Source organism: Phyllostomus discolor, chromosome 5 (assembly GCF_004126475.2).
Source record: "Phyllostomus discolor isolate MPI-MPIP mPhyDis1 chromosome 5, mPhyDis1.pri.v3, whole genome shotgun sequence".
NCBI lineage: Eukaryota > Metazoa > Chordata > Mammalia > Chiroptera > Phyllostomidae > Phyllostomus > Phyllostomus discolor.
Window position 1 is genome coordinate 165,371,626 of NC_040907.2, and position 18,492 is coordinate 165,390,117.

Sequence of the window (18,492 nt, forward strand, 5' to 3'; positions counted from 1 at the left end):
ACACTATTTGTACTTCTGCATCCTAACATCCTGTGGTTCCCAACTGGGCATATCAGAATCTCTACTGAGCTTTAAAAACCCCAGTGCGCAGCCCTCCTCGCTAGACCCAAGTCTCTGGCTGCGAGGCCCAGCACAGAACGCCTTCAGAGCTTCCCAGGTGATGCCAGCGCACATCAGTAGTAATTAAGGATCGCCCATGCAGTGTGACGCAATGCCTGCGTATTTACTCCCACAAAATCGGTACAGCAGAGTTAAGAACCAGCAGCTCTACAATCAAATCGTCTCTGCTTCTCCAATGACCTAATATTTCAGTGTCAGTTTTCTCAGCAGCAAACTAGGGATAAAAATAGTCTCTATTCCATAGTATGAAGATTAAGGATGAGATATTACATACAAAGTATTTAATATAGTGACTGACGTACAGTAAAAATTCAGTAAGGTTAGCTACTAATAGTAACAAAAGTTTTAGTCCGTGCATCTAATTTTCCTTTGGAAATCTTTTATCAGCTAATTTTCTTCAACCAAAGTGTTCTTCTAAACTTTTCTTCCTCCGGGATTGTCATGAAAATACTAACTTTTTCCAATTGGTGCTGAATACATTACTTCCCAGGCCATCCATCACAATGATACATAATAACCTGGCAGAAGTTCTGCCCTCAAGAGTGTAATGCTTCTACCAAACCAGTCATCAAAATCCACCAGCTACTCTGTGGCTGTAATACAACTACTCTATTTAACCAAGTTACTAACTCAAAAAAAAAAAAGCCAGACAAAAAATTTCCAAAGTGTTCTCTAAAATATTACTTTAATATTTTGAAAGAGGAAATATAAGATATATACATAAGATCTTATGACTACACTAACTGAACACTTTTGAAAGCTCTGAATTCACAAGTTTTGGCTATTTCTCTGCAGTTATCATTCATCAAGTTATATAAGTTAATAGCATGCTACATTTTTTGGAGCCATTCTAAATCACAGGGTAAAAATGAATCTTATAACCCTACAGTAACAAAATCTTCAATATTAAAATTTAAGTGGAGTTTTTTATATGGCACACAGTTTAACAGTCATTTAAAGATACATACAAAATAACAAACAGATCCGGCCTTAAATAGCTGGTTTACATTTATCAATTTAACCTACACATTTTGGGAAAGCCAAGTATCCATACTTGCTTTTAAGAAAATTACGAGGTCAAACTGTGTTGTAAGAATTAAACATTCTGTTTGTCGTTAACTTGAGAGCAAAAATTCAGAAAAACAAGAAACTTTGCTGCTTAAAAGATGGACCCTACTTTCAAAATGACAATGACACTTAAATCAGGACGAGTCACTCTCCTTTACTGATCACACACAATGAAGCTTCTAAACTGTGCGTTCAAAGCTGCGGTATCTACCACATCCAATGAGAACATCTACGCTGTTTGACTAAGTAGGTTTGGGGTTTTTTTCTTCCAATCCCCAGGAGTTCACAGTGTAACCTGAAAAACCAACCATTTGTCCATTTTCAAAAAGGCTTCTTAAAGCACAGATGATAAACTGCATAAGGATCCTGTTGTCAAAACACTTGCAACAGTGACCCTACAGATCAGTCACACAATGGTTCGTATCCAGGGACGGCTGTGACGGTCACCTGGCAGCTTTTCCACACAGCCGTGCCTGGGCCACGTCCCCTGAGTCGGTGCGTCTGGGGTGCTCTTAAGAAACCAACCCTGCTCCACCCTGACACTTAGGGCAAGTCAGCTGTAGCTCAGGGAGGCGAATTCTCTTATTCAAAGTTACCTGTTAAGTTTAAAACGGGGGAAGGGAAATAATTTTTAAAATTATCATATGGATCAATGATGAACGTGCATAATGAAAAAAGAAAAGCCCGCCCCATTCTCATTCCAGGGCTACCCCCAGTCCCTCCTGTCATTTCGGACGAGGCAGCAGTATGGGGGTCATAGATAACTTGCCTAAAGCCACATATGGCTAAATGACACAACCAGGAACAAAACCCGCATCTACCGCCTCCCAAACCACCGATCTCCATAACCTTGCCAGCCCTGAGAGGTAGTCAGTATTCTTCCTTTAGATCAGGGGTGTCAGACTCATTTTCACCGGGCACCAGCCACATCAGCCTCGGGTTGCCAACCTTCAAAGGGCCGCACGTAATTTCAACTCCTTAACAGTTAAGGAGTAGTTACATGTATACAGTCCTAAAATTATTTCAGCCCTTTGAAGGTGACCGCGAGGCTGGTGTGGCCCCCGGTGAAAATGAGTTTGACACCCCTGGTTTAGATGTACTGTTGCAACAGGAATACTTACTAACAACGGGAGAAAATACAGAGATTATTCTTAGACACTACGAGATTTGGAGCATCTCGTAGGTTCCGAATATGTTTTTTCCTACTTGTTCCAAAAGAAGAAATGAAGAAAGTGAAAAGAGAATCCGCACGTTACTATGGACCAGTGAACGTTTGTGGAGTGCAGCCGGGCGGAGATGGGACGGGAGCACCCATGTTATCACTGTTTTTAAAGCAATGGCCTGCATTGCTGTGTGTTCTTTAAACAAGTAACAGAAGAGAAGTTACATACATGTATTTATAGTCTTAGTTAGATTCTGACTGCATGTCTTATGAATTCTAATGCAGTGTCATGCAAACAATTAAGCAAGCAAGATACTATTAATGCATACGAGATAGATAGATAGATAGATAGATAGATTTGTAGAATTTCAGTCACATGAAAAGGAATACTTTAGAGGTAGGTAAAGAAACAACCAGCATTACTAATGAAATTTGGGTGAAAATTGCTGTAATCCATTTTCTGATGAAATGGTTCAGATGCATTTTACCCAACCCAAAATACATAAGACAGAGATAAAAACATTCTTTAATAATAATGCACTTCTGATGAGACAGAGTATAGAAAATTACACACTTGGTAAATTCATCAGCTAGAAGCAATCAGCAGAACACTGGAGGTCACCTTTCACATGCCCTTACTTTGCTTTCACAAATAATCACCTGAATTGTAAGGCTTAAGGCTGACTTTTTCATCTGGCTCCAATATAAAACGCTCACTGTTCTTTTCTGTCACAACAGGTTAGCCTGAAACTTGGTTAGCATTTTAACCAAATGCAGAGACACTGGGAAAGTCCAGTTCAACAGATCACTCTGGGGCTGTTTTTCAGAGGCGAAAAGCACAAATGCTGAAACACACACAAAAGCTCCCTTTTACAATAAAAATAATCTTTGCACGAGGACAGATATTTACATGGTCACATCCCAGAGTTCTGAGACCTTACAACTCTTTCCTTGTCATCGGAGTAGAAGACAGATTAGAAAACTGAAACAGCCAAAAAGGGAGAGAATCCACTGGATAGAAAAGCAAGCAGAAATTTAAAAGCTCAGGTAGGGATTTCTTTACTTGGAAGAGTCTCACCTTTGTTGCCAAAGCTTCAGCACTTTCTCGACAAGTCTTCTCTATTTCAAGATGGTTCTGCATGAAATTAACTTCCTCTATAACCATGTGAGAAACTAGGAATGAGAGAAAAAAATGTCTCAGCATTCATAGATTAGTCAGCTCCTCCAGAAGCCCACACATCAGTCCCATGATTAGGAACACCAAATTCTTCGGCCGGCCAGACCTTCCGTGATTGTGAAAAAAAGTGTTTCAGATACTGCCCTGATTAAATCTTAGCTAATATTTGAAACAAAGAAAGAAGAAAAGAACACAACAAAGAACTTTTATGGCTATCGCACATATTTTAAGAAAGCTATTTAGGAGAACTTTTAACTGTGTATTTTCTATGGAGCTGTACAGATGACCACTAAATTAAACAAAAGAACCTCTCACAAATAAAAAGTGACAAACATGATGTCCTTTGTTTGGCAGGATATAACAGATGGATCTAATAAGGAAAATTAGCTAAAGAAAAATTTTAAAAACTAAATCTTGAGCTCTGAAAATAGCAGTAACAATGTGGCAGGCAGCTTAGCCAGTGAGTTTAGCAATAGTCTTCTTTATTAGTGACAGAGGGGAGTTTACTATTGTTTAATAAACTTCCTATTTAGTAAGACCAAGAATCACAGCAGCAAGATTTTTGTACTACATTATGATGAAAACAGATGCTAGGAAGTTGCATCCCAGGCTATCAGGAAGATTAGGAAAAGTAAATTTTGCCTGATACTTTACCAATGCTTGAAAAATAGTCATTTTTCAGATTTTGGGGGGCAGCTGGTTTATATAAATTGAGATGTAAAGGTACAAAGTAATTTGGAACTTTGTAAATCAAGTAAGAAAAACGCCAATGCCTTTCACCCGTATTTCCAGTTGAAAGAAAATGCTTACCATCTCAAACTTACTTAACTGCAGACATGTGTAGTGACTGACACTGGCTGGGCTTAAAACACAGGAACATTAAGGATGCCCAAACGTGAAAGCCAGCAAAGTTAGGCAAAAAGCACTGGGCTCACGTAGCACAAAGAGAGATTACTTTTGCTTCATTTAAGCTTAATTAACCTACAATTATGATTAAACTCAGGGGAAAAAATTTCTCTGTGAATTAAATACAAAAATGTATTACTTCCTAAGTCTGTCCAAAGTTCTTATTATGTTAATATTCAAATTCATAAAGCAGCACTAAATGGCCAGAAACATCTCTAACCTTGACATTTTTTCAGGGGTAATAATAATCTGCGGCAAACGCAGGCCAACCAAAAACCACTTAACTAATTAGTAGTTGCAGTCACCGAGAAAAACATGAACCAACACTGTTATTACAAGTGCCACATTTGAGTGGCATCTAATTATGACTTGATGAGCACGATACTTGCATTATCAACATTACTACTGCATCCCATCAGGGCCTAAAAGCTGCTGATGGCATTGACTTCGAGAAACTCCCACTCAATGGTACAGCAGCACCCAACAATCGGCTTGGCAGGGGCCCCCCTCACTAAATGACACGTTAAGCGTAATTACTGGTAGACATTGTAAATAAACAGGATTGGAAGTGAAAATTGTACCAAGTGCATAAGACACAATCTGACACATTGGAAGTGGCAGCCTTAATTGAGAGTTTCTTTGACTGCTCGAGATCATTTCAACTGCATTTCTCAGACGACAGTGATTATAACTGTGGAGACAGACGGCATAATGGTATCAGCACTGCTGACAGAGCAGTGAATTAAATTGTATCTGCTGTTGTGTGAAAGCCTTGATGAGAGGTACAGATGCCTTAGTGGTCTGACCATTATAACACAATGGTCATGTTGTCATCAACCTTTCTGGCTCCAATTGAAAAGAAATGATTGTGTGTTGAAGCTCTCCCCCTCCCCCCTCCACGCCACCCCCCTTCTCCTCTTCTATCTCTGGTTCTGAATAGAACCAATTTTCAGAGAGCTATGAAATCACGCAATAGGTCCTAAAATGCAGCTGCTTGGCATACAAACGGGTCCCCATTAAACTGGAATCACACACAATATGTGTTTATGCCAGAAGAACAAATAGAAGCTGAACACAGACCAAGTTTATTCACACACACAAAGCCCATGTAGCTCTTCATCAATATAATTGCCTTTTATATTGTAGTTTAAATAATAGGCTCTATTATTTCCTTAAAATCCTAATATTCCTGGCACTTTATCACTATATTTACAAGGTAGGTTCTTCAAAAATGTGAAGGAAAGAGAAAAGAAACCTATACAATTTTTACAACATCAAATATTACTTTGAATTTTTAGCCTTAACTACTTGACACCTTCTGCCACAATCTGGTATTTCCACCATCATAACAAAAACATAAACACTCTGCATTTTTCATAGGAATTTGACTTTTTATTCGATAACATTCTTGCTCCCGGGAGAGTAAGAAAAATTATTCCACAGTAGTAAGGTTTAAGCCTAGCAAAAGGAGAAAGAAAAAACAGTTATTTTCTAAACATTTTGTAAAAAGCTTCCCTATAATTTAACTTGATAAACTTCGCTAGGTAGCACTAGCCCACATTTTCTCCAATTCTGATACAGAATACCCCATCATGCAGGATTTTTATTTCTTCCTCTAAGTGAGAACGGTAGAAATTAAAAATTGTGCTTTGGTTTTTAGTACAAATAAATGACCCCAGTCCTGGCTGGTGTGGCTCAGTGGACTGAGTGCTGGCCTGCAAACCAGAGTCACCGGTTCGATTCCCAGTCAGGGCACATGGCTGGGTTTCGGGCCAGGTCCCCAATTGGGGGCATGCGAGAGGCAACCACACATTTGATGCTTCTCTCCCTGTCTTCCCCTTGCTCTAAAAATAAATAAATAAAATCTTTAAAAAAAAATTGCCCCAATGCTAAATTGGTATCATAGAACCCTACTTACCAACTTCCTAGATCCAAAATGGAAGAGCATATTTCAAAGAACATTTATACCTTAAGGAAGTGTGACCTCATTTCCAACACCAAAAATCAGGTCACATGACACGAAACAGAATTTTTTTAACTACACAAATACATTTGTCCCTTTCAAAGGACAAATGTTTTTAAAAACCTTTAATTGCTCATTTAATGATTTTCTCATAGTCCTAAAATTTGGGCGTGTCCCACAATACCCACAATCCATGACCAGTGCATCTAAAACGCCTCTAACTTGGATACCATGAAGGTTTAAAGCAAGAAAAAGGATGAGCTTTAAATAAAATGACCCTATTAGTACAGTTATATCTTTAATAATCCTAGTATTTCAGAAATCCGCACTGAAATATTTACAAATAAAATGATATGGTGGCTGGAATTAGTTCCAAAACAGTGTGGGGTCAGTGTGGGTGGGTGTGTGGAGGAGTTGGAGGGGAATATTGGCCCTGAGTTGGTGATCGTTGAAGTTGTATGCTGGGCACAGGATGGTTCATTACACCATCTTCTCACTTTTGTATGAGCTTGAAATTTTTCATAATAGTTTTTTAATGACTCTGAATATGCTGAAGTATGTTCTAAAAATATACCAATTATTGCTTCTATCAGTCGAGTGGAATCAGCAAAATTTTTCTGATCCTTTCAATGACCCCAAAAGACTCTCACACACGTGCTATTGTAGAATGCAGGGTAACTGGGTTGTTGTCTGTTTGTTTGTTGTTCTGGTCTTCTGCTACCTGTGAGCATTAGAGCAGAGACTTCGTTTTACTCACGTCTGAACCGCCTGCAGTTAGCACGCTGCCACCCACAAAGCCGGTGGTGGTGCCTGTGTTTGTCTGAGTGGCTGGGAAGATACGTGTGTCTGGCTAAGTTCCTCTGTGAACACCTTTTTACAAATATGTTTTCCGTCACAGAGAATCGCTCAGGAAACCACCACCACCACCACCTCTCACCGAGCCAGCTCCGATCGGCCGTGTGCTAAAGCCCTCACGTGTGCTCTCTCGCACCCTCACGGCCCTCCCGCGAGGTGGGTGTTTTCACAGAGACTTTATATCTCAGAACACCGAGGCCCGGAGGAGTTAGGTCAAGCACGTACCCCAAATGAGAGCTCTAACTGGTCAAGCCCAGCCAAACTATTTCTAGGTGACTCCAGTTTCTACGTCCCCTTCTAATGTGTCCTATTTAAAGGTGACACCACCAGTGACGTTGCTTCCAGAGCAGAAACACCCTTCCTCCCTCCAGCCGACTCTCGGCAACGCTTCAGTGCCAGGATGCCTGTGAAGAGTACGTGATGGACGACGTATCGTAAGCTCTTCTGCAACACCAGGTTCCAGAGAAAGGCCTTCCCCGTGGTGAGAAGACAGCCGTGAACGCTGGCAGGTATGGGAACACTGGCGCGCCCACTCCGGGCAACGGGTGGAACCCCGCGGTGTGCAGACCTCGGAGGGCTGTATCCACTTCCACGTTCACAGGAGTCCTGTCCTTCTAGGGAGCCCGGCTCTGCTGTGTGGAGGTTTGCGTGCAGAAACACAGGGGAAAGGCTCACGAAGAGCTGGGACAGAGCCAAGAGCTGCACGGAACTACACGGTGGGCAGACGCAGGTTTACGGCTGCAACATCTCTCGAGTTAATAAAGCCATTGTAATGATCACAGCCTGCATGTCTTTTTCCATACAAACAACTGGAAGCCTACTTTCGCCCACCTCTGTATGGGGGTGGGCAAAAGCAGCGGGGAAAAGCATGCTCTTCCCAGCAGGTAAACATTACGGGGGTCCAGCTTCAACTCAGCACGAAAAGATCCTTTCCCCGAGAGCCGTCCCAAGGTGGATGGAGGCTGGTGTCTGGAGACTAACTCACGAAAGGCAAGTGATATGTGACTTCCATACCGAAGGGCAGTCGCGCGCTGGACAGCGCAGCAACGGCGATGGTGGCGGCAGCAACCAGCGCTCCGGGAACGCTGACGGTAATGCCAGGCGCTGCACTCAGCAGCACCTTTCACGTGGGCATCTCATTTCGTCCTTGGACAGCCTGTGAGTCAGGGTCACTCGCCCCGACTTTCCTGTTGCAGACACTGCTCAGGGCTCCTGGATTCGCACAGAATGGTGCTTTTCACTGGTGACGTAACTGCCTCACTCCCTTCCAAAGCTGACGGTCTACCCTGTGTTCGAAGGTTATGAACCACAGATAGAATTTTTTAAAAATACCTAAAGCTCTCTTCGTCCCCACTAAGGAAGCCCCACTGGGACTGCCCCCACCGCACACAGTGGCCCATCCGCTCTCAGTAAGGAACTGGGCACAGTGACCGGTCACAACGTCGATGTGCCACTCCCTCAGAGGCCACTCGGCTGCCAGCACAAGTGCAAGGACATCCTGTGGCTCCTGCTCTGGGGACGGAGAAGATCCTACGTGACCGGAATTCCTACATTCACAAACAGGAGACACTTCGGTCGCAGCGTGTCGGCCCCCAGAGACAGGTGATGTCAACATCGCTCCCCTCAGATTTCCTTTGTCACAGCCAGACTCGTGAAATAAACTGGCTATTGAAATTTAATGATCATGCTTTACTTCTACAGCTTACACAAGAATCAAGTCTTTTGTTGTGCAGCTACCAAGTGAACACTTTATGACACGATCAAACAGCCTGGCTAATACAGCACTTGCAGAACAGGGCAGAAAGGCCCCGCTCCCAAGGGGGTGGGTCACTTTCCCTGCTAAGGTCTGGCCCTTTTCCCACGACGTAGTTCCTTCTGATCCTTCTGAGTGTCATCAGATACGTCCTATCTTAGGGGACAGAGCATCGACAAACTTATATCACATAAAAAATGCACAGCAAAAATTCAGAAAACATATTACAACTTTTGCAGGACCGTAACTTTCCTTGGTGAGAGGGCTATTTCAAACATTCAAACTTTAAAAATTGGGTACGTTCTATACCTAGAGTTCCTTTTTCATAAATTAAAGAACTAAGCAGACCACCATAAAGATGTATGTACAACAATGCTTGCCGTGGCATTATTTATAGTGACTAAAACCCAGAAATAACCCATCTACCAGTGAAGAAACACTGGGATAAATTATGGCACTACCATATAACAGAATATCATGGACAACGATGAGAACTAATATGCATCTCTGCTGACAAAGATGACCATAACATATTGTTTACGAAGAAAGCAAGCTGCAAAACTAAATGCAAAGCATGATAGTATTTTTTTTTTTTGTAGATACACATATTACAGATAAAAGACCAGGAAGGAAAGACTACAAAATACTAACATTGACTTTGCTCAAAAAGTCAAGATAACAAGTAATTTTTGTTCTCTTTTCACTGTTCTGCATAATAAAATCTTTTATAGCAAGTACAAACTGTCTTTTATAGTAACACACTCATAAAACAATAATGCTCATTCCATTTCTTTAAAAATGCCAGTTATACCAGCGTATCTGGGGGACAAATGAGAAGACAATTCTTGCTTTCTTGCATGCCCGATGCATCAGTTACTAAAAAGAGGGGGCACGTCTACCCACAGAATCCCCACACACAGTTTTGCGTGTTATAACATCCACTGAAATGCTTACGTACTTTTCTGAAATTCCTCCAATTTTCTAACAGCTTCATCTCGCTCTTGCCTAATTTTGTCACACTGAAATGAGAAGAAATGAAAACACTGAGTTTGTATCATCGTTTGGAAAGACAAGAAAGAGCAAACTTACAAACAACACCAACATTATGAAAAGAAAACAAAAAATTAGAAACCTTTAAAAAAAGCATTCCTGATCACATGGTATTTGTACCGCTCACCCGGCTGGGTTATTTGTACCATTGGGTCTGCTCAGTTTTCTCGGACCTTCTAAGATGACGAGTGAGTCACCTTACTGCTCATGATCTACTCAGTGACAGACCCATTTACCGTCCTTCAGTTAAAATATATTCATTCTTTAAGACACTATGTGTGCCCCTTTTTAAGTGGGTATTTTTGCAAATACAGTGAACACCCCACTCATCCACAGGTCAAATTCCACGAGACTGGACGGCTTCAAATACCCGGAACACCGCCTGGTGCGCAACCGGCAGTGACCACGACAGGAAGACAAACTGCTGCCACGTGCTCCACACACTCTTACTCAAGGAACACACACACACACACACACACACACACACACACACACACCATTCTTGTATCCTTACAGTTCTAAATAAAGGAAGGTAGCAATTTCATAGGAAAAAAGATACAACTACTCTGCAATAAGCAGGTATCGTTTACATAAATGGATTTTTCATTTTAAAAGGTGGGAGGACTCACCAAAAGAGACTTTAGGAGGTAAGACCATCAAAGGCAAAAATTAACTATTAAAGCACGAGGACTCTTTAGGATATCGGGTATGGAAACAAGTTTTAGTACTGCTACACACCCTGAAGGTATTAATGAATTTTTTAAAAGCCTAATGTTCATTATGAGAACTGAATTCATTTTACCCTGAATCTCACAAAACAGAAAAGTATAACACTTTCAGAAAGATTTTTCATCCAAAATGTCTAAAACTTTAAAAAGTGATTTTAGCTATTAGAGTGATCATTAAAATCTTAATTTCGTGGAATAGTGTACTAAGAGGACCATCTGAAGAAAACACAACTTTAAATTGTATTTTAATCCGACTATGCTAGATAAACATATTGGGATTTCATGCCTTTGGATATCTCCAACTTTCTACGGCTAAAAAATAATGATGCCACGGATGATTTGAAAAACCCAAATTAAAAGAGTGAGATATTCTCATCTGATAGGCTGGCAAAAACTGCAACAGTCTGCTGTCAGGAGCTGGTAACTCCCGACTGCTGGTGGTGTCAGCAGGCACAGGTACTTGAAAGTAAACCATCGAAACTGACAGTGCCCACACCTTGTGCGTGACTCAGCAGTTCCGCTACCACCACTAGAATCTCTAGTTGTGCGTACATGATCTATACAAATATGTTCAGCATCTGCAGTAATAATAACTCACGGTATAGTCATGAAATACACTCCAAAACAACAGTGGAGAATGACCTAGAGCTCTATGTATCAACATAGGTAAACCTCAAAACCACGATATTTAGTAAAAAGAGTTGTAGAATATACACCAAATGATATCTTAACACACATGAGATATACTTACACTGTAAATGTATATTTCATGATACATGTGGTATATATAAAATATAGGAACACGAAATAGAAGGATATACATACAGAATTTACAACAAAAGACAGAGAGGGGAAGAAGGAGCTATGATTGAGTGACAGAGGTGATATTCAACAATTTTTTCTACAGTATTCTTTTTTATTTTCAAATTTCAGAAAAATAAGTTAATTTTACTTATTTCTTATAGTATTCTCTGCCCTTTTCTGTGCTTTAAAAATATTTTTAAAAGAAAGGAAATGTTAAGAAGCAAATGGCTCAGTTTTCCTCTTTAGTTTCTCCAGAGCTCAAACTTTAAAAAACCACACGGGCAACCCTGTTGACTCTGGTGTGTGAAGCAAGTACACAGTGCTACCTCAGCAAAGCTGTTTACTGCATGCTGACTCAGACCACCCATGAGAGGGGTCAGGCTGGGCCAGATCACAAAGCAGAAGGCACACAGCAGTCCCCCCTTACCCCTGGGAGACACACACCAGGACCCCCCAGTGGATGCCTCAAACTGCTGATAGTAACAAACCCTTTATAAGTTGTAGTTTTTCCTATGCATTGATACCTGTGATAACGTTTAATTTAAAAAGTAGGCACAGTAATAGATTAACAATAATAATAATAATATAGAACAATTATAATAATATACTGTAGTAAAAGTTATGTTAATGTAGTGTGCATCTCTCCCGCACATCCCCCCTCCCCCGCTCAAAATCTCTGATGACCCGTCTGATGAATGGGAGAACCACTGAGTAACCACTGTGTGGGCAGCATACCCAGCACACTCATGCTAGACAAAGGGCTGACTGCCAGCCCAGGCAGGATGGAGCCGGACATCGGAAGACTGCATTGTGCTACTCGGCATGGCATGCAGTTTAAAAGCTGGGACTTGTTTAGTTCTGAAATTTTCCATTTAATATTTGCAGGCCTTGGTTGACTGTGGGTAAGTAACTAAAACTGCATATAAGGGGGGACTACTGTATTTTTTTTATTGAGGCTTGCTTGTGAAAATCTATCCTCTGTAAAAAAAAGTTTGTCTAATATAGTTTCTAGTGTCAACTTAACAAATTAACTGCATGCATTTTGGGGAGTGTTTAAAATTCTAAAAACCAGAGTTCTAGATTCTCAAATAAGCTTCGTTACGTCCCGCAGTGTGCAGTACACTGTTCGAAACTTAGTTTTATGATGCTGCCGGCCAGTTGCCTCAGGAATGTTCCCCTTGTTTTCTAGAATGTGGCTTCTGTCTGTTCTGTATTTCCCCCACCAGCCTGCGAGTCTGCCCACCCCACCTCCAACAATGCACAGTAAAGCACAAAAAGAAACATTGTTTGTGATTAGACTCCTGAGTTATGATTGCCCAATAAAACGTATCTGGTGTTTTCTTTCAAATTAATTTCATGTTTCCACTGTCTGGCATTTCTGAAAGGTACAAGATGCCCCGTGAAAAACCGTCTTTATCTAAGAGCTGGTGCTGGGGAGTGCTGCTCCCTCCTTCATGTCACTTGGATTCGTCTATAAACCTCTCAGAGCTCCACCTGAAAGAATCAGAGGTTAATTTCACTCTCACTTAAATCAAATGGCCGGAGTTTTCCGAGACTTTGGCTGACAAAGAAGTGAAGTGAGCATTCTCAAACAGGAGGGCGCTCTGTCTACTCAGACCTGAAAAAGGCCACCAGCTGACATCGCCCATGAGCCACCAATGCAGCGACCGTTTACTGGTCACGAACCACACACGGAAACGTTAGGCAGGCGTACACCGACCCCCGCAAACTAAGATTCTATACCCTTGCTCTCTGCTCTTAAGATGCTGGGAGACCAGCTTTGGTTAATAACAGGTCTCCACACCGCAGTGTTATTCTAACAGGCAAGTAACCGGTGCCTGCAGTCTAGCTATGGGCCTTTCCACCACCCCAGAGTCCTCGCCCGCCGATTCAGAAGCTGTCTCCCAACCCCAGCTGTGTTCTATCCGGGGTCTTCATGTTGCCGGGCTTGCTATTTTCTGCAACCACATTATGGTAGAACTGGCAGCCACAGAATTCACCATCTGCTATGATTACTGAAAGGGGTGTGTGCCTGGGGGGGAGGGATCTCACATGCGGCAAAGGCAGCTTATTCTCACCCAGAGCTGAACAAAATATGAAGGATGGACGCATTTACTAAGCAAAAATCCAAACGTCCAATTATTTCATCAATTCATGTGAACTCACAAAAAATACCTTGTTATCTTTCTTTCATTCTACCTGCAGAGAGAATTCAGCAAGGGTTCTGGGCCTTTTTGGAAGAATGTTTCACCTTTATGTCCCACAGAAGCCCCTCACCCATCCTACCCCTTCCCCTTCCCCTGCTCACGCAGCTGCACTATTTGTAGTGATGGCTTCTTTTTGTCTGAGAATTGCTCACCAAGACTCTGCAATAGCAACAGATGTTCGTGGGCCCACATCATTTAATTACAAGGCCCATGATTCTCTGGAGCTCAAGGCTGGGGTAGAAGCCCACAGCACAAGCACTGGCTGGTTTCAGCAAGCTGGGTAACATTGTGTCTGTTCTAGAGCCTCTATTTTGGCCCTTTATGAAGTGGTGAGTTGATCAGGGATTGGCCTTGCTGGTTTTGACAGCTCTTAATATTAGAAACCCTGGCTGCTCTCCAGATCTCTTCCTTGAGCCTCACCCAGGCAGATACCTGGCCTCCGAAACTGAACCAGCATTTCAAAGCACCGACAGACTGACTCTCAGAGGAAAGTCTCTCCATTGCAAACTGGCACCACCCCCTCCCCCACCAACATGAACAGCTCTGATCTTTCTCCCACATGTATCATCCAACTTACTGTTTATACAGGGCTCAGCAGAACTACAGATAACTCCTGTAGATCCTAAGAGATCTTTGTATTTTGCTGTGTGTCTATTTTATCCCAGTGTTCTGAATCGTGTCTAACTTCTAACACCAACATTCATTTGTACCTCTGTGGTCTGCAAAGGCAGGGGGGTGGCTGGCCAGCCTGCAGAAAGGCCAGCCTCGGGCCCGAGCAGTACACACACACACCTCTCACACACATACATAACACCAGCAGAGTAGACAACCTGTCTGAATTAGCCTTCTAAGCAGATCACTACTACAATCACTGACCGCCTCTATCTCCCCCCTTGAGCCTTGAACAAATCATGTATACGGCACTGACACGTGCCGAGGCACTGGGCTATGTATGCACTGGGGGAAAATACACCGGGAAACGTGATAAACGACGTGCTCTCACAAAACACGTGATTTACCGAAAAGGACCAACAAATGAAACAAGCACTTTCCACGGGAGAAACGCTGCACTGTAGGGACACGCAGCAGAGGCTGTGGCTGGTCTAGGGAGGCCACAGCCTCACACGATTCTCACTGATTTTCCTTGAAGTTCATTCTTTTCATGTCCAGTTACAATATTTAAACATGTTAAGCATGCAAAGCACCACAATTGTGCATTTTTACCTCTTTTAGAATCTTTGGCGATGTACCTGAAGGACCATCAAATCATCTTTAATAATAACGGACGATATTGTTCCACCGATGCAAGCTCGGCCAGATCTCAACTGTGCTCACCCCTTGAAGAGCACAAGTTAAAATCATTCCCACCAGGACGGGATTCCTTTCGCTCCCTCTTTCGGTGGCGCATTTTCTTCCAACGCAAAGTTCTTTCCCTCCAGTCTTCACAGGCCATAAAACAGTAGCTGCCTCTGAAGCTGTCTTGTAGCCTTCTCCAAATTCTAGGTCTTGTGTGTTAGAAGAAAACACGTGTCATCGGAACAGAGATCCCTGCTCTTTGTTTCTGGATAGATTGCTGCTAATAAGAGACTCATTTTCACTTTCAAACTGCTAAGTAATTACTTTTTCTCTGGCACAACCACTTGCCACTCTGTTCTAAAGAAACCGCATGTATGTGGATGTATTATGCATGAACAGTTAGCATAATGGGTGCATAGCTTGGTCTTGAAAGTGGCTTCTTTATTGATTTTTTTTTTTAAATAAAATACTTGGGGACCTTCACCTCTGAGATTTACACAAGAGGAAGAAATTTTAACAATAGACGACTGAGCCAAGATGCAAACTGTATCATATACCTTGCTTCTTGAAACGTGAGCCTGCCTCACTCCCTTTCCATTCATTGTTCCTGGCGCGCTGACAGGCGGCCCGACGCACGGGCACCGCGGCTCCCCCCAACGACGTCTAATCAGCCACTTAAACACTGATTCATTTCAAAACTGGGTCTCAGGCCATAATATTACACACAAATATGGACTGTTTAAAGGCACACATTCTTCTACGACACAGATTCCCTTTTTTTTTTTTTTATGTACACTCCGCACACATCCCCCACCCACCGCAGAAAGTTGAAAGCTATTCCATTAAAAGCTCAGCGAGGCTTTGCCCCCCATTAAAAAAAATATATGACCAAGATCCTGAATGAGTCTCAGGAGAAATGTCCCTTCCATTGTAGAAGCGGCACTAACATTTGACTATGATGACTGCTTCACAAGCAAAGTAAAACGTTTTATTTTGTTGATTCCAAAATAAACAGTCCTCCATTTTTTCATACTCCCCAAAAGACAGATTGGGACGGGTTGCTGGCTTCCATGTGCTAGACTTTCCCACTTTTTTAACATACTGTTGATAACGTTATTTAGAAACTGGCAAAAAAGAAGAATAAAAAGGAGCACATTGTTTCCATAATCTCCACTTATCTTGATGTTTAAAAAAAAAAACCTGAAGTTTTTACAATCCAACCTGCACAACTTGAACCCTATATATTTTGATGATAATGAACTTCTGTGGATAAAATGTGGTAAGTGCCTAAGAAATATACAGATGTTTTATTTCAAAGAAGCAAACAATTAATTCTGCAGCAAGTGACATTTAAACCAAGCACTAAAGCTACTAACAGGGGTGTCAAACTCATTCTCACCGGGGGCCACATCAGCCTCCCACTTGCCTTCAAAGGGCCGAATGTAACTTCAGGACTGTGTAAATGTAACTACTCCCTAACAGTTGAGTGAGAGCTCAGCGCTGCCGCTGGGTAGAAACAAGGTGCCGGGCCGGATAAAACAAGGTGGAGGCTGGATTCGGCCTGATGACCTTGTGTTTGCCACCTGTGTACCAAGAGCTTGTCACATGGAATTGAGTAGGAACTTTGTCTTTTTGTGCTCTTCCCGCCCCACCCCAAATTCTACGTAATCACTTATATCATCACAATTTATTATAGTTATTTGCCAACTTACTTAATGTCCCTCATTACAGTGGTTTTACTCAAGAGTGGGACCTTCATGTGTATTTTTCATGCCCCAGTACTCAGAAGGCATTTGACAAAAAGTTTTCCCTTCCAAAAGCTTTCCTTACAAACTCAAAAAGATTCTGGTCATTGAAAAGGAAATCTGCAGAGGAAAAGATCATGAAAACCTTGGCCCACTCTCCCCAACCACCTCCTCACCCACTCGGAATGCAGTCCATCAGGACTGCAGTGGGTCGCAAACTATCCCCACACGCGTGCACACTCGTGACTTTTTCTGATATCAGGTGGATTCCACAGCCTACTTTCGGGTCTTAACTACAAACTGATAGACAAATGATACAGAAACGTATGGAGTCTGATAATTTGTGGAATTAAATTCATGCGGAAAATCCATGAGCTAACAATAAAGAATTGTGAATAAAACCAAGACCTTTATGGAAAGAGTTAATGAGCTCCTGTACGTTTACCTGTTTCAAAGATACCACTTGAAGTTAGAGGACCCATGTCTGGGCCTAGAGCCTGTCACCCTGGGACACTGTTCTCCGGGACACAGAGCTGACCCGGGGCTGTGTGAAGCAGCAGACAAGAAAGGGCGAGAAGTGGATGACCGTAACTCACGGTAACTCCCAAGTGAACGCCACCTGTTAAGCAAGTGCCCGCTCTGCCGAGATGCCTGTCCCACCCAGTGTCTCAACAGAGGAGACGCCAAACAGGGCTTCAGGAGACCCTACCCAAAGGAATCACCCCCACTGTCTCTTCCCACCGAGAAGGCTGGTGGCCTGGCAACCAAGATGGTCAGACTTCACGTGGACTTTGGCCCCTTCCACTCGTGCAAAATTTCCCCACATCCAATTAACTATGGCAAACAGAGTTTTACTTTGGATTCCCATCCTCGACTGACTGAGCTGCGTGCTGGCGTGGGGCCACGCGGCAAGGACGGCCACGTACGTGTACTTGCCGGTGTGGCGCGGACAAAGCCCCCCGCCCCCAGCAAGGCACAGAAGGGCTTTGCCGGAGAGAAGGGTGTTCCGCGCTTACCACCTCCAGAACTAAAGCTGCTTTTACTCCTCCTCTGCTGTCTAAAAAGGCTTTTATTATATGTTGCCCTCCTTTGTAATAAAGCCCTCCTTTAGGGGGGAAAATCTTCAGTAATAAGCCTGCTAGTCCTCTAACAGAAGATTAACAGAGGGCACTGAACTTAAAACCACTCCGGTTTGTTTTACCCAACCACGGCATTCCATGTGGCTTTCATCTCCTTTCTCCCCGCTTCTGTTAATAGTTATTTTTAAAGAATTAGAACAGAAGCAAATCAATCGTGCATACGGATGTTACGAAAGTATCAGGCCATACTCTGTGTATAAAAGAAACACGTAAACAGTTAACGGGCTAAGATAATTTATAACCTTCCTTCTACCAAATGCGCATGACCTGTAATTCCACCCACATAACACATGGCTCGCTGAAAGCCTCGCTGCAGAAGACGGCTCTCAGTTAAACAGCCGCCGTCGCCACCACCGACAGATGTTTGCAAAACGCCTGCTCTGTTTAGGGCAACACCAGATCTGCTAGCAAGCAAGAACTAAAGAAGAAAAAGAAAGAACAGAAGTTTCTTCCTCTTACGCTCTTCGCTTTCTTCTACATCCTCCCTTCTCAGCCATGGGAAGGGCCTTGTTTGCTCTC

General features: G+C 42.6%; 1 protein-coding gene across 3 annotated transcripts in view; it reads right to left on the bottom strand.

Annotated features, from left to right (window-relative positions):
• The window catches only part of SHTN1 (shootin 1), a 93,768-nt gene that overhangs the window by 59,323 nt on the left and 15,953 nt on the right, over nucleotides 1–18,492 (bottom strand). For all 3 annotated transcript variants that reach the window (XM_028513527.2, XM_028513525.2, XM_036027369.1), the window contains exons 3-4: nucleotides 9,963–10,023; nucleotides 3,429–3,523 (exon numbers count right to left, since the gene is read on the bottom strand). In XM_028513527.2, the coding sequence (XP_028369328.1) occupies nucleotides 3,429–3,523; nucleotides 9,963–10,023 (156 nt within the window). The remainder of the gene's footprint in view (nucleotides 1–3,428; nucleotides 3,524–9,962; nucleotides 10,024–18,492) is intronic.